The sequence below is a fragment of the Oncorhynchus kisutch genome, linkage group LG2 (assembly GCF_002021735.2).
Source record: "Oncorhynchus kisutch isolate 150728-3 linkage group LG2, Okis_V2, whole genome shotgun sequence".
NCBI lineage: Eukaryota > Metazoa > Chordata > Actinopteri > Salmoniformes > Salmonidae > Oncorhynchus > Oncorhynchus kisutch.
In genome coordinates this window covers 1,849,967-1,865,237 of record NC_034175.2, presented here as the reverse complement: position 1 = coordinate 1,865,237, position 15,271 = coordinate 1,849,967, and the positions used below count along the sequence as shown (strand labels likewise).

The window sequence follows — 15,271 nt, the reverse complement described above, 5'->3', positions numbered from 1 at the left end:
CATGTCATATTGTGTTGGCCCGCTAGGGACCTGTTCTAATCAATGGTCTAGACTCTGTTTGTGTGTCTTATATCATTTTAGCTTGTTAGTAAATAAATAATCAATTCAATGGTATGGACTTATTTAGTGAGACTCGGGTTTGTGCAGATTCCCAGATTATGTGATGTTCAGAATGAGACTGTAGAGGAAATTGATTAATTAGCGACTGTTGTAAAATCTATATTCTTTGAGTTAATTTGAGAAATTGAAACTCAAAGCCAAAACTTTCCCAAGGTTAATGAGTTAATAATTACCTGATTCATTTAATCAGTTAATAATTCGATGAACAGCAGTCGTCACATCAATGCAACGTTACAACACTGTTTTCACCTCCTATTCCATTTTACCATTACTTTACGGGTATCCTGGAGACTGTTTTGTGTGCAAAGTCCCAAGCCTTGATGAAACTTCAGAACTCGTCTGTAGAGTACTGGGGGCCATTGTCTGAGTAAAGGATGTCAGGTATCCCATAGCGTGCAAATTCTGTCTTCAGTTTTCTAATGACCGTTTGACTTCTCAATGGTTCACTTCCCAGAAGTTGGAGAGATAATCTACTGTGACCATGTAGTCTCTGTAGTTGAACTGGAACAGGTCAGTCCCGTATTTTTCCCAGGGACGCTTTGGTGCTTCGTGTGGCCTCAGCATCTCTTCCTGCTGCATCACACCCCATGCAGTGCAGGTGCTACATTGTGCCATGTATGTTCTCAGCTGTGCGTTCATGCCTGGCCAGTAGACACATTCGCAAGCTCTTCTCTGTTCCTGTGTGAGGAATGGATTCTCTGCATTATCTCTGACCTCAGGGCAGTAGGCACAATGCCTCGATCACCTCTGAAGATAACTACATTTTGCACACTCAGCTCATCTCTGTTGTGAAAATATGGCTACTTCCAAGGGTACATGTTTTTTCACTTCAGGCCACCCCTGCAGGATCACATTTTTCAGTGTCTGGAGCTCCCGGTCCACCTCAGTGGCTCTCTGGGTGGCCTTTACTCGCTTAACACAGGGAGGTAGTGTATCATATTGATTGATTCCACTTCCAAATTCAATCACAGAGCAATAGAATGAGTCATATAGAAATATATTGAATTATATAAACTCCAAGTAGCCAGAAAATAATTAAATAGAAACCCCTCCCAGCAATGTAGAATTTACCATACAGACAGTGTAGCGCTTCTCATTTTTCTGTGACAAAGTCTATGGGAACAGCTGTCATCAAGGCAAAGGGTGGCTACTTTGAAGAATCTCATAAAATATATTTTGATTTAACACTTTTTTTGGTTTCTACATGATTCCATGTGTTATTTTATAGTTTGTCTTTATTCTACAATTGAGAAAATAGTCAAAATAAAGAAACGTTTGATTGGTACTGTAGTCAAACTCTTCTTCTCAACACATCAATAGAACATCAACCTTGAATCCCATCATCCATCTTCTCAATTCAACTTCAGACTTTCTTGAATGAACCCTGAGTTTCAGTGTTCGGTTCTAAATGAACCTATTAAAACTCACGGACGCTTAAAGCTCAAACCTAGTAGCTACTAAAAACAATTGGATACCACGAAAATTGGGGAGAAGGGGTAACATTTCAAAAAATAAAAAATTAGACTGATCATTTCTTTGTCAGTGGGCAAACATACAAAATCAGCAGGGGATCAAGTACTTTTTTCCCCTCACTGTATATCCTACCACTGGTGGAAATATGTATTGTCTTATGACCCTCTTCAAAGGGGGTGACACTCTAGACCCAAACTGCTACAGACCTATATCTATCCTACCCTCTTTCTAAGGTCTTTGAAAGCCAAGTTAAACAGATTACTGACCATTTCGAATCCACCATACCTTCTCCGCTATGCAATCTGGTTTCAGAGCTGGTCATGGGTGCACCTCAGCCACGCTCAAGGTTCTAAACGACATCGATAAGAGACATTACTGTGCAGCCGTATTCATCGACCTGGCCAAGGCTTTCGACTCTGTCAGTCACAACATTCTTATTGGCAGACTCGACAGCCTTGGTTTCTCAAATGATTGCCTCGCCTGGTTTACCAACTACTTCTCTGATAGAGTTCAGTGTGTCAAATCGGAGGGACTGTTGTCCGGACCTCTGACAGTCTATGGGTGTGCCACAGGGTTCAATTCTCAGGCCGACTCTTTTCTGTATACATCAATGATGTTGCTCTTGCTGCTGGTGATTCTCTGATCCACCTCTACGCAGACGACACCATTCTGTATACTTCTGGCCTCTCCTTGGACACTGTTAACTAACCTCCAGACGGGCTTCAATGCCAAACAACTCTCCTCCCGTGGCCTCCAACTGCTCTTAAAACGCAAGTAAAACTAAATGCATGCTATTCAATCGATCACTGCCCGCACCTGCTCGCCCGTCCAGCATCACTACTCTGGACGGCTCGGACAACTACAAATATCTGGGTGTCTGGTTAGACTAAACTCTCCTTCCAGACTCACATTAAGCATCTCCAATCCAAAATTAAAACTAGAATTGGCTTCCTTTATCACAACAAAGCATCCTTCACTTATGCTGCCAAACACATTCTCGTAAAACTGACCATCCTACCGATCCTCGACTTCGGTGATGTCATCTATAAAATAGCCTCCAACACTACTCAACAAACTGGATGCAGTCTATCACAGTGCCATCTGTTTTGTCACCAAAGCAGACTAGATTATGCAGTCATGTCAAAATTAATTCAAGTTCTTTCCTTGTGTATTGTCAGTTGATACATAATCTAGTCCATCCTATTTTTGTCATTGTTCTATTTGATTAGAAAAAGCCCAGTCTACTATTTACATGCAAGGGATTCTACAGCCATCAATATCCTGGTGCAAGTGATGCTCATCTTATGTGCTCTTTCCTTGTCTATTTTCAGAATAAAACGCCAAAGACCTGGGATCGCTGGCTGGGCATGTGTTTATTTACACAGCACATAAATAGCAGTACAATCACATCTGTTCATAAAACTGGTGAGGCCATACCCAGAGAAGAAGAAAGGGTGAAAGGGACAGGAAACAGGTTTTAGGAGTTCCATTCCTATTGACTAAAATCCATATCTGGATACACATTGAAAGCGTTTAAACTTTTAATCCAGTTTTCTGTCTCATGGTTGTTCCCACAGCAGTCTCTCAGCCAAACACAGAGCAACTGTACAGGTCGATTTACAAATCAGGTCAATTACACCAAACCTAGATACAGAAATGTCTATTTGTTTCAAGTGGGTCACTATGGATATGAACAGTAAATACCAAAACAGAACAAGAGCTTTCCTGTTTACCTCCCTGACTCCAGTATGACATAATGCCTTATTGTATTCACAATCTGGGATAAATATATGGGCTGCCTAGGTAAACAATCTATAACACAACTGATTCAACTCTCTTCAATCTAGACCATGATTAGTTTGAAGCAGTGTTTTTAAACTTGCCTGTTGTAAATGTGCAGAGTTAAAGCTATCAAACTAACAACCCGACGTGATGGGGAGACAGTGTTACAGTTACACAGCCACCTGGCTGATAGAGCTGAAGGTCATCTGAACCTAAGAGAACACCGGTTGCAGATTAAATACACACCATAGGTTTAAATAGGACATATCCAATACATTTCTAAACAGGGTAAATGTAAATGAGATTCAAATCTTGGCACACCCCTATTCCCTGCAGGTCCAACTATTCCTCGGCTGATGGTATCAAACTCTTTCTTCAGTTAGTTTGAATAGTACCTGGGTTCCCCTGATTTGACTGCTGGAAGGGCCACTGGAAGACACCTGAAAAGACAATCAGTCAAATAAATCTGCCAAAAGAGAGCACATTGATGATGTGTAATTCTCTCACAGGTCTTTAAAAACACAGAAGGCAACAATATGATGAGTCAGGTTAGGTGCCCAGGCTTAGTGACTGTATAAAAGCATGTATACCACATGAGTGTTAAACCTGTATTCACCGATAGAGGGGGATATGTATTTTAGCCCGTAAACCGCTTACTTAATCTGGTCCTTGTAGCGCCAAGCAACAATGACGAGGATGGCAAGGAAGGAGAGGGTAGCAGCTAAAATGCCAATAGTGATCTCTTCTTCCTTAGATAACCTCCCAGTACCACCAGGGGTGGAAGTGGGGACATTTGGATCTGTTTGTGGGAGAGGAGGACAGGGGAGCATTTGAACACAAAGAACACTAATCATCATCTAAGACTGTTATACTCTACTACAGATTGTTGATCTTAAGAATAGATTTGTAGAAAATCCTTGATGAACAACAAAGTGAAATACAGTTTGAATATTGAATGGCACTCACCCGTCCAATCAGTTGAAACAATGCTTTTGCAATCTGTAATGACAGTACAGGTATTATTAGTTGAAACAATGCTGGGGCAATCTGTAATGACAGTACAGGAATGAGTCCCTACAACAGAGGGCTGGATCAGCTGGGAAATGCTTATAGCAGTGACTGGTTTGAGACACAATAAAGCAATATACCATACTGTATAATAAACTACAACTTCCAATAGCACCGTAGCAATAATTAATTGACACCTATGACCATTTCCTGTAAACTGCTTTGTTTGTTCCCTCTATTGACTATCCTCTTCCCAGGTTGTACTTTCATGGGCCCTCACAGAAACTCACTGGCTTTGATAATAGGCATGGAGTTGCCTTGGCCCTCAAAGACTGGCTTGATGATCTCTGAGTCACACACAGCGTAGATCTTCTGGTTGTCAACACACACCAAGCATCCTCCAGATGACAGAGGGGAGTGGGTGGGGCAGGGAGGGAGGTCAACCATTTTACCTCGCGACCACAGAGTCAAATTAGCCGTCAAATGGTCATAAACATACTCAACGGTTGGGCAGTTATCATGGTTACAGAGGTAACAGACAGGGGAGGTCTTCTCCCCTGAGAGATGAAGACAACAGGAAGAGGGCTAGTTAAACAGAGTACAACATTAAATATCAAAGTTACTACACTTAGTTTTAGATCAGACTGGGTCAAAACATTACTCTACATCCTCACTGTACTTTAAAATACAAATTATGTTTAGGGAATTAAAAATGCACAAATGAAATGGTGAGATCAACACATGCATGACAGGCATGAGAACAGCTCACCTTCAACAGAAGCACCAGATACAGCCCAGCCAGCCAGACACAGAGCCAGGCAGACTAAGAAAAAAATTAAAAAGGTCTCATGCATGTGCAAACACACACTCATGGTCTTGTTAACAATTTCTATATGACTAAAACTCAAAAACACATTGTTGACTTACTTGGATGTATCGCCCTACTCATGTTTGGATGTTACTGTGGCGTAAAGCAAATAAACATTGTGTAAACATTAGGCAAACCTTTGCTGCCATTCATCAATGTCATCAAGAGTACTGAGCCATTTTTCCCCCCAGTTATGAAGTATTTATCTGCCTTGTTCAGGGGCAGAATGACAGATTTTTACCTTGTCAGCTCGAGGATTCGATTCTGCAAAATTTCGGTTACTGGCCCAACACTAACCACTAGGCTACCTACCACCCCTTGGCCTTTATGTTGGTAATTTATGACCAACATAAAGGCACATTTCACACATTGAATTTTCATAGTGAGCGTCTAAAAAAGCATCTAAAAAAATAGAAATGGAAGGAGAAAGAGCAGTGTAGCCTAGTGGTTAGAGCGTTGGACTAGTAACCGGAAGGTTGCAAGTTCAAACCCCGAGCTGACAAGGTACAAATCTGTCGTTCTGCCCCTGAACAGGCAGTTAACCCACTGTTCCATCATTGAAAATAAGAATTTGTTCTTAACTGACTTGCCTAGTTAAATAAAGGTTAAATAAATAAAAAATAAAAGTCCTACATGGAGGAAAAACTGAAGGGCAAATCCTCTACATGGACGTCGTTGATAAGGAGGGAAGAAATGTCAGTGCGGTGAAGCGCAACACATACAGAGTATTATTAACATAAGCATGGCCTATTTAGTTTTAGTAGGCATTAACCAATGTATCACCATGTAGCTTAAAAAGTTATGAAAAGGTATATTTTAATGTCACATTTTATTAGTCCTATATTTTTGTAAATGTGTTATTTTATGGGCCATTTTTGTTATTTTAAATAGAAGTTGACTAATGTTGAATGAGTGGAGTAAAGTGTGATATGCGTCAGCATAAAGCTGATTGACTCAAACTAGTTATATTCCGTTGCATTTGTTCAAAATAAATCAGGTTGCTGGCTCCAACACTAACCACGATGGCTACAGCTACCTGCCATAATCTACGGATGTAAGAAATATCAGGTCAATGTCTTAAATTAGGAATCTTTAATTAAGATGGTATTAATTTCCTGCAATTCTACATGACTGGAGACGTATAAAAAAATATTATTGTAACCACACACATTTTTTTTATGACATGCTACTCCGACTTACATAGGGAGAGCAACACAACGAACGATCCATTTATTAAAACCTCTCTGGGGTAGGCGGGAAGCTTGCGTCCGACATGGGACGCCTAATTCAAATACATTCCTATAAAAATCTAACTTTCGTTAAATGACACATGCAAGATAGCAAATTAAAGCTACACTCGTTGTGAATCCAGCCAACATGTCAGATTTCAAAAAGGCTTTTCTGCGAAAGCATAAGATGTGCTATTAAACAATGAGAGTAGCATATTTCAACTCTGCAGGCGCGACAACGCAGAAATAAATATATAAATCATGCCTTATGTTTGACGAGCTTCTTTTGTTGGCACTCCTATATGTCCCATAAACATCCCAAATGGTCCTTTTGCTCGATTAATTCCGTCGATATATATCCAAAATGTAAATTTGTTTGATCCAGAAAAACACTGCTTCCAACTTACGCAACGTCGCTCCAAAATATCTCAAAAGTTACCTGTAAACTTTGCCAAAACATTTCAAACTACTTTTGTAATACAACTTTAGGTATTTCTAAACGTATATAAATCGATCAAATTGAAGACGGGATGATCTGTGTTCAATACAGGAGCAAAACAAACTGACGCTACTTTTCTGGTTTACGCGCCTCTATCAAAAGGTACACATGAAGTGACGTTCGTTCTGAGCTATGGTACTTCTTCATTACACAAAGGAAAAACCTCAACCAATTTCTACAAACTGGTGACATCCAGTAGAAGCGGCAGGAACTGCAGGAAAGGATTCCCCATGAAAACATATTGAAAAGACAGACTTAAAAATAATAATCTGAATGGTTTGTCCTCGGGGTTTCGCCTGCTAAATAAGTTATGTTATACTCACAGACATGATTCAAACAGTTTTAGAAACTTCAGAGTGTTTTCTATCCAATACTAATCATAGTATGCATATATTAGGATCTGGGACAGAGTAGGAGGCAGTTCAGTTTGGGCACGCTATTTATCCAAAAGGGAAAATGCTGCCCCCTACCCCAAACAGGTTAAATGCAACCAATAGCGTAGGCCAATGAAGAGTGGATACACAGATTTTAGTCCTACAATATGAGGGATAAGTTATAGTCCACCTTTCTAGTTGTACTCACCTATTAAAAAATAATAATAATAATCTTCATGCTATTGTATTTTGACATATCTTCAAGCTGCTGCCTGCTGTTCATTGACGGCCACAAGTTAAACACCAGCTGTTTTATATTTGCTGTGCTGACTACCCAATTGATGGATTTTTGACTGCAGACTATAAATGGGACAAAACACAAGCTAGAGCAATATTTTAAAACCTGTAAATAGCCCATCCAACCAACTACCTACCCCATCCCCATATTTGTTGTTGCTCTTTTACACACCAGTATTTATACTTGCACATCCTCATCTGCACATCTATCATTCCAGTGTTAATTGCTAAATTGTAATTACTTGCCACTAAGTCCTATTTATTGCTAGTCCTTACTTCTTTTGCAGACACTGTATATAGATTTTCTATTGTGTTCTGGACTGTATGTTTGTTTCTGTCGCACTGCTTTGCTTGATCTTGGCCAGGTCACAGACGTAAATGAGAACTTGTTCTCAACTGGCCTACCTGGTTAAATAAAGGTGAAATAAAAATGTTTTAAAAAATTGAAACAATGTAGGCCTTTTTAAACAATAAAGAATAAGTCAAATGACTTGAATAGCCTATGGGGAAAGTGTAGAAAGATGTATTCGCATCAGTAGGCCAAGAGACTGAAATGAATCAGAAAAGTATTGTAAAGTTCAGGAAATCAGGGAAGCTCATCAGGTAGGCCATAATGCGTGTGTGTAGAATATCTGCATTGTTTTCAAATTCGAGATTAATGAGGTGAATGCTCTTGATCAAATTAGCTGACATTTCCCAGCCTAAATTGTAACCAAATATCGAAACGGAGATTCAGTGAAAACAGAAATCTGACTGATTGATCTGTCAAGATGAGTTCCCATGCTTGTCTCAAAGCAACACAATGATACGGTCTCAATCAAAATGGTGCTGGAGTTATCAGTTGACCACACATGGCAATTGCTTTACATGTATTATAACCAGTGTTGTAGTTATATTTTTTATTTGGCCATCACTGTCAATCGTGAACGACAATTCTTCACGTTTTAGAGGTCAAACGTCCATGCCGCATGCATGCCAACCATTTGATCTCAATTAGTTTCACAGGAATATGAATTTCAATCTTCTTGAATGATGTGAGGGAGGCTAACTGTCCTCACTAATCACATATAACTTTATTGGCTCAAGGTTGTCACTCATGGGGACACTCACCACATAATCTACAGGGAGAGCTAGGCAGATGAAGTCCCCTTGGGTGCTGCCATAGATTTACAATAGAAGTGCCCGTCCATTGGCCACAGATAAAAATTGACAAATCACATTTCTAGCTTTGATATGACAAATCATGTCACCATCATACTTAGGTAGCAGACTAGCAGGCTAGCAGACTAGCAGGCTAGCAGGCTAGATAAGCCGTCATCATGAATCCTTTTGACAATCTACTGGCAAATCCTTTTCATAAGAAGACAAATTAAAGATACAATGTATTGGTGTTCATCGGCCATACATATTCAGAAGTGGGAAATTCAACCGTGAGTGGTTAGGAAGGAATCAGTGTCTAAATGAACGTGTTGCTTCCCTGCCTGTCATTTGGTGGAGAGGGTGTATGGTTAAAGTCTGGGTTTAAGAGTTTTAAACATCTGTCCGAAGGGTCTCTTTTCCTAAGCTTAAAAAGGATAAACATTCACACGCAACTCCATGGGCCAGAAGTTGAATACATTGGCCATGCTATCAATCCAGCATGACTTCATCTAGAGAATGCCAGACTTTGATGACAGTTTTCCCAGAAGGGCTGCAGCACCACCTTCCTGTTCAAGTGACCACAGCACAACGGTGAGTCCAAAAATGTATTGTATGCTGCTGCACAAATGTTGTAATATGCCAGGGAGATCCACTAATTTGAAGGCCATTTAGTGTATTTGACTACTTCAGCCACACCAGTTGCTGACAGATGTATAGAATCTCACACACCGCCATGCAATCTCCATAGACAAACATTGGCAGTAGAATGACCCGTACTGAAGAGCTTAGTGACTTTCAACGCGGCACTGTCATAGGATGGCAACTTTCCAACAAGTCAGTTGGAAGCTCTGCTGCCCCGGTCAACTAAGTACTGTTATTGCGAAGTGGAAAGTCTAGGAGCAACAACAGCAAAGTGGTAGGCTGCACAAGCGCACAGAAAGGTTCTGCCGAGTGCTGAAGAGCGTAAAAATAATACATTTAAAATTGGCTGTCCTCAGTTGCAACACTCACCACCGAGTTCCAAACTGCCACTGGAAGCAACAACAGCACAAGTACTGTTCGTTGGGATCTTCATGAAATTAGTTTCCATGGCTGAGCAGACGCACACAAGCCGAAGATCACCATGTGCAATGCCAAACTTCAGCTGGAGTGGAGTAAAGCTTGCCACCATTGGACTCTGGAAACGTGTTCTCTAGAGTGTTGAATCACACTTCACCATCTGACAATCCGGAGTAATCTGGGTTCGGCGGATGCCAGGAGAACGCCATCTGCCCAAATGCATAGTGCCAAATGTAAAGTTTGGTGGAAGAGGAATAATGGTCTGGGGCGGTTTCTCATGATTCGAGCCAGGCCTCTTAGTTCTAGTGAAGAGAAATGTTATGCTTCCAACGTTGTGGCAACAGTTTGGAGTAGTCCTTTCCTGTTTCAGCGTGACAATGACCCTGTGCACAAAGCAAGGTCCATACATAAATGGTTTGTCGAGTTCAGCGTGGAAGAACTTGACTGGCCTGCACAAATCCTGGCATTTACCCCATCGAACACCTTTGGGATGAATTTGACCACTGACTGAACCAGGCCTAACCGATGACTGTGAACCAGACCTAACCGCCAAACGGAAAGCCTTCCCAGAAGAGTGGAGGCTGTTATAGCAGCAAAGGGGGGGGGGGGAATCAACTCCATATCAATGCCCATGCGTTTGGAATTAGATGTTCGAGGAGCAGGTGTCCACATACTTTTGTTCATGTAGTGTACTTGTTGCAGGAGAGAAGGATGAAAATATTGTTCTTGCTCATTTTAATTTCACTTTCATTCGTCCTATATTTGTTGCAGAATATTGTTATGTTCGTTTTTAAATAAGATAGTTTTAAGACAAATGTTGAATGACTCGAGCCAAGTGTGATATTTCTCACCATAAAGCAGAGTGACTCACTCGTCATACGCTAGTTCTGTCCCGTGGCTTTTGTTGAAAAATAAGTTAAATTATTAATGCAGAGTTACCGACACATTATTGGAATTATGCACTGCTGTCTGTCACGCGATCATCACATAACCTGGTTATGGCAGGTTGCCTATTCTGAATGCACTGGGTGAAGTAGGAGCTGATACGCGTGCAGCTGTCCCGGTTGGAGGACACGTATAGGGAGAAAGACTTGTTGCGTTTAAGAGAGTTTGAGCTCCCATTTATTTTCGCCCTTTGAAATCGTCCATTTATTTCCATAGATTTATGTGCTAAAAATAAAAACGTTAGCTTCAGCACATTTTACAACATAATATTCCTTCTCATGCACATAGTAACAATCTTAAAGTATTCGAACTATAATTAGAATTCTCTCCAAAGCATTTACAAATATATAAATAAGATCCTTCCAATCGTATCAAGATGTAACTCAACATCCTACAGCGCATCGTAAAATGACAGTCTACATGCATGAAAAAGGAAGTCAACTGTAAACAATATTTCGGATTACTTACGTTCGAGAATTGGACGCACAGATAAAGGTAGAGAAGTTCTTTAAAACTGCTTGGATTGTATGGCACAGAACTAAAAGACAAAATTGGTTGCAGGTGTGCCGCTCAGAGCGTAGAGATGTATAGAGAGCTCTTGTGCCCAAAATGCTGTATAACGTCAGCGGCGCCATTTGAGGACTGATACGAATCGATCTCTACACATATTTGTGGCTCAGAGGCGCATGCAATTAAAGGGACAGTTAACAAAAAGGTGCAAGTAAAGTTACATTTAACTAAAGTTTAAGAAAAATTAGAGCCTTTTCTACAATCATCATCCTCAAAAAAAGGAAAACATTCCAGAATACACATTCACCTATAGTGATAGAAAACTTCAAACATCAAGTCAAATCAATGTTGCTGGCATACACAGCAATAAAGCTGCACTTTTAATCTTTTAGATCATTTTGGGTTAGATATACACCCAACCCTACTTGGACCCGGCCCTCTCTCATCTTGTACATGTTTCGGGTCGAATCTGGTCCACCTCGGATCCAAATTGGGTAGGGTATTGATTTTCAAAAATGGGCAGATTCTGTTAGGTTGGGGTGGAAAGTTAGCGTGTCCATTTTGGTTCGGTCTAATTTCCGGCTCCCAGAAGACCTCTAGTTTAGGAACTAAACAAATGTCAAATTTCGGGGCTGGTTGGTATTTCACACAGACCAGAGGCCATGAGGCCACCAATCGGGACCTGACCCAGATCAGAGGAGCCGGGCATATAACGCAAATGTCTAGCAACCCAAAGGTTGCGTGTTTGAATCTTGTCATGAACAACTTTAGCTAATTATCAACTTTGCAACTACTTGCTACTTTTTAACTACTTTGCATGTTAGCTAACCCTTCCCCTAACTCTTTAACCTAACTCCTAACCAGTGGTATAAGATACTTACAGTTGGAGTCGGAGGTTTACTTACACTTGTTGGAGTCATTAAAACCACTCCACAAATTTCTTGGTAACAAACTATAGTTTTGGCAAGTCGGTTAGGACATCAACTTTGTGCATGACACAAGTCATTTTTCCAACAATTGTTTACAGACAGATTATTTCAGATATGGTACTGGAACTGACCCTGTATGCTTACTTACTTTTTCGTGTTGTTATTTTGTATTTCTTGTGTGTTTTTGTTCTACCTTGTTATTTTTAGTATTACATTGTTATTGATTACTGCATTGTTGGGGTTAGAGCTTCCAATAAAGGCTGTTCTTGTGCATGTGACATTGAAACTTTTAACTTGAAACTTTTATTCAAGTCATATCAGAGATAAAAGGAAGATGACACTTCACATTGAAAGGAATTCAATCTTGTTTCCATGATCCAAACATCTGGCCAAGCAATTCTCTTTCTCCCCAACACCCTCCATACGTTTCTCATCTAATACCAAACACTCCCATAGTCTCTCAACAACAGCTTTCAGACTTAAACCATGTGGTTTAGTATCCTAATACCAGTCTATGTTCCCTTCAGACTCATCAGCCCCTAACAGTGGACATGATGAAGGTATGGATCAAACTGTAACCTGGGAATGCTCTGAGATTATATAAATACATTTGGGTGATTTCCAAAGTAGCCTTCAACTTCACAGTTCAAATGCCAGCTCCCTGCTGTCTATCTACATGGGTGTGACCAGAAGTCTTACAAATTATTTTTCTCAGAAGTACCTCATGTACTGTAATGTCAGACAGCCTGACTGTTTTGTAAAAGACATTTCATAGGGGTGCAAGTGAGCTCTGTTTTTGTTTTAATAGTTGTGTATACAAAATGAGTAATTGTACATCATTGAGAGACAGAGTCCCCAGTGTAACTCCTCCTCCCTCCTCTTTAGCCACTGTTCTCTTGTCTCTCTACTGCTAAGAGTATCTGTCCCTCATCTTTAGCCACTGTTCTCTTGTCTCTCTACTGCTAAGAGTATCTGTCCCTCATCTTTAGCCACTGTTCTCTTGTCTCTCTACTGCTAAGAGTATCTGTCCCTTATCTTTAGCCACTGTTCTCTTGTCTCTCTACTGCTAAGAGTATCTGTCCCTTATCTTTAGCCACTGTTCTCTTGTCTCTCTACTGCTAAGAGTATCTGTCCCTCATCTTTAGCCACTGTTCTCTTGTCTCTCTACTGCTAAGAGTATCTGTCCCTCATCTTTAGCCACTGTTCTCTTGTCTCTCTACTGCTAAGAGTATCTGTCCCTCCTCTTTAGCCACTGTTCTCTTGTCTCTCTACTGCTAAGAGTATCTGTCCCTCATCTTTAGCCACTGTTCTCTTGTCTCTCTACTGCTAAGAGTATCTGTCCCTTATCTTTAGCCACTGTTCTCTTGTCTCTCTACTGCTAAGAGTATCTGTCCCTTATCTTTAGCCACTGTTCTCTTGTCTCTCTACTGCTAAGAGTATCTGTCCCTCATCTTTAGCCACTGTTCTCTTGTCTCTCTACTGCTAAGAGTATCTGTCCCTCATCTTTAGCCACTGTTCTCTTGTCTCTCTACTGCTAAGAGTATCTGTCCCTCCTCTTTAGCCACTGTTCTCTTGTCTCTCTACTGCTAAGAGTATCTGTCCCTCATCTTTAGCCACTGTTCTCTTGTCTCTCTACTGCTAAGAGTATCTGTCCCTCATCTTTAGCCACTGTTCTCTTGTCTCTCTACTGCTAAGAGTATCTGTCCCTCATCTTTAGCCACTGTTCTCTTGTCTCTCTACTGCTAAGAGTATCTGTCCCTTATCTTTAGCCACTGTTCTCTTGTCTCTCTACTGCTAAGAGTATCTGTCCCTCATCTTTAGCCACTGTTCTCTTGTCTCTCTACTGCTAAGAGTATCTGTCCCTCATCTTTAGCCACTGTTCTCTTGTCTCTCTACTGCTAAGAGTATCTGTCCCTCCTCTTTAGCCACTGTTCTCTTGTCTCTCTACTGCTAAGAGTATCTGTCCCTCCTCTTTAGCCACTGTTCTCTTGTCTCTCTACTGCTAAGAGTATCTGTCCCTCATCTTTAGCCACTGTTCTCTTGTCTCTCTACTGCTAAGAGTATCTGTCCCTCATCTTTAGCCACTGTTCTCTTGTCTCTCTACTGCTAAGAGTATCTGTCCCTTATCTTTAGCCACTGTTCTCTTGTCTCTCTACTGCTAAGAGTATCTGTCCCTTATCTTTAGCCACTGTTCTCTTGTCTCTCTACTGCTAAGAGTATCTGTCCCTCCTCTTCGGGAGGTCTTGACATATTTCTCTCTCTCTTTCTCTGTTGTCACTCCAACTCTGGGGACACATTTAAATAGAGGTTGGGTCAAGTGATCCCTTGTAGGTGTTGAAGACAGTTCACGTCTCTCTCTGGACGTACTATATTATCCAGTCTTCTTCACAAAACTGGTATGATATTCTGTCTGTTGGTTAAATAGAGCAGCCTGCGTATTGCACTGCAATAGATTGGTGTCAGATACGGACAGAACAGCATTGGGATCCAGAACCTTCTTTTAAATTTAAGTAAAAAGATTAGATGATGCTCATCTTGTGTGAGGTGTGTGTGAGATGGGGGAGGCTGAGGGTGTGACTGCTGAGAAGAGGGGGTGGTTGCTCTTCTCTTCCTGCACCTTGGTTGGAAGGAGAGCTAACAACAGTATTATTTTTCTCCTGCACAGATTGTTTAACTGAATAGCTGGAGGTGGAGTAGTAACATAACCAGAGGAAAACTGTTTATTTAGTTATGTTAATAGAGTGAGGCATATTTAGATTCATAATAGCATCACACCTTTGTGATAGTCTGCCACAGACGGTCTGTTATGCTCTTGACATATTTGTGTTGTCAGAGCTGACAGGGTGGGTGGGCTGTGTCTGTGAGATGCATAGGGGAGCCTGCCTTAGGCTATCATGGGGAAGCAGATTTTTTTTCTGGGTGGGAGCCCTGGAGCTGCTGTTAATAATGTATCTGCTCGTTGTGTTCCATTCTTTATGGTGTTTAGGGTAATTGTGCCAGTAACTGAACCAGGGGTGCAACTTTGGGTTTAGAAGTGG

The 15,271-nt window shown here is 40.9% G+C and overlaps 1 protein-coding gene across 2 annotated transcripts; it reads right to left on the bottom strand.

Moving 5' to 3' along the window:
• Window positions 1-2,947: 2,947 nt before the first annotated feature.
• LOC109905840 (uncharacterized) lies at window positions 2,948-11,872 on the bottom strand. 2 transcript variants are annotated; one of them, XM_031837083.1, is made up of 7 exons: window positions 11,263-11,872; window positions 5,311-5,344; window positions 5,153-5,206; window positions 4,674-4,940; window positions 4,342-4,374; window positions 4,033-4,174; window positions 2,948-3,815 (listed from the first exon to the last, which is right to left on the bottom strand). In XM_031837083.1, exons 2-7 carry the CDS (start codon window positions 5,330-5,332, stop codon window positions 3,755-3,757), a joined length of 579 nt encoding a protein of 192 aa, XP_031692943.1. In that variant the 5' UTR covers window positions 5,333-5,344; window positions 11,263-11,872; the 3' UTR covers window positions 2,948-3,754. The 2 variants fall into 2 exon arrangements, 1 of the variants encoding a protein (XP_031692943.1); XR_004211899.1 differs by lacking the exon at window positions 5,311-5,344 and having other exon boundaries at window positions 11,263-11,456.
• Window positions 11,873-15,271: the final 3,399 nt, after the last annotated feature.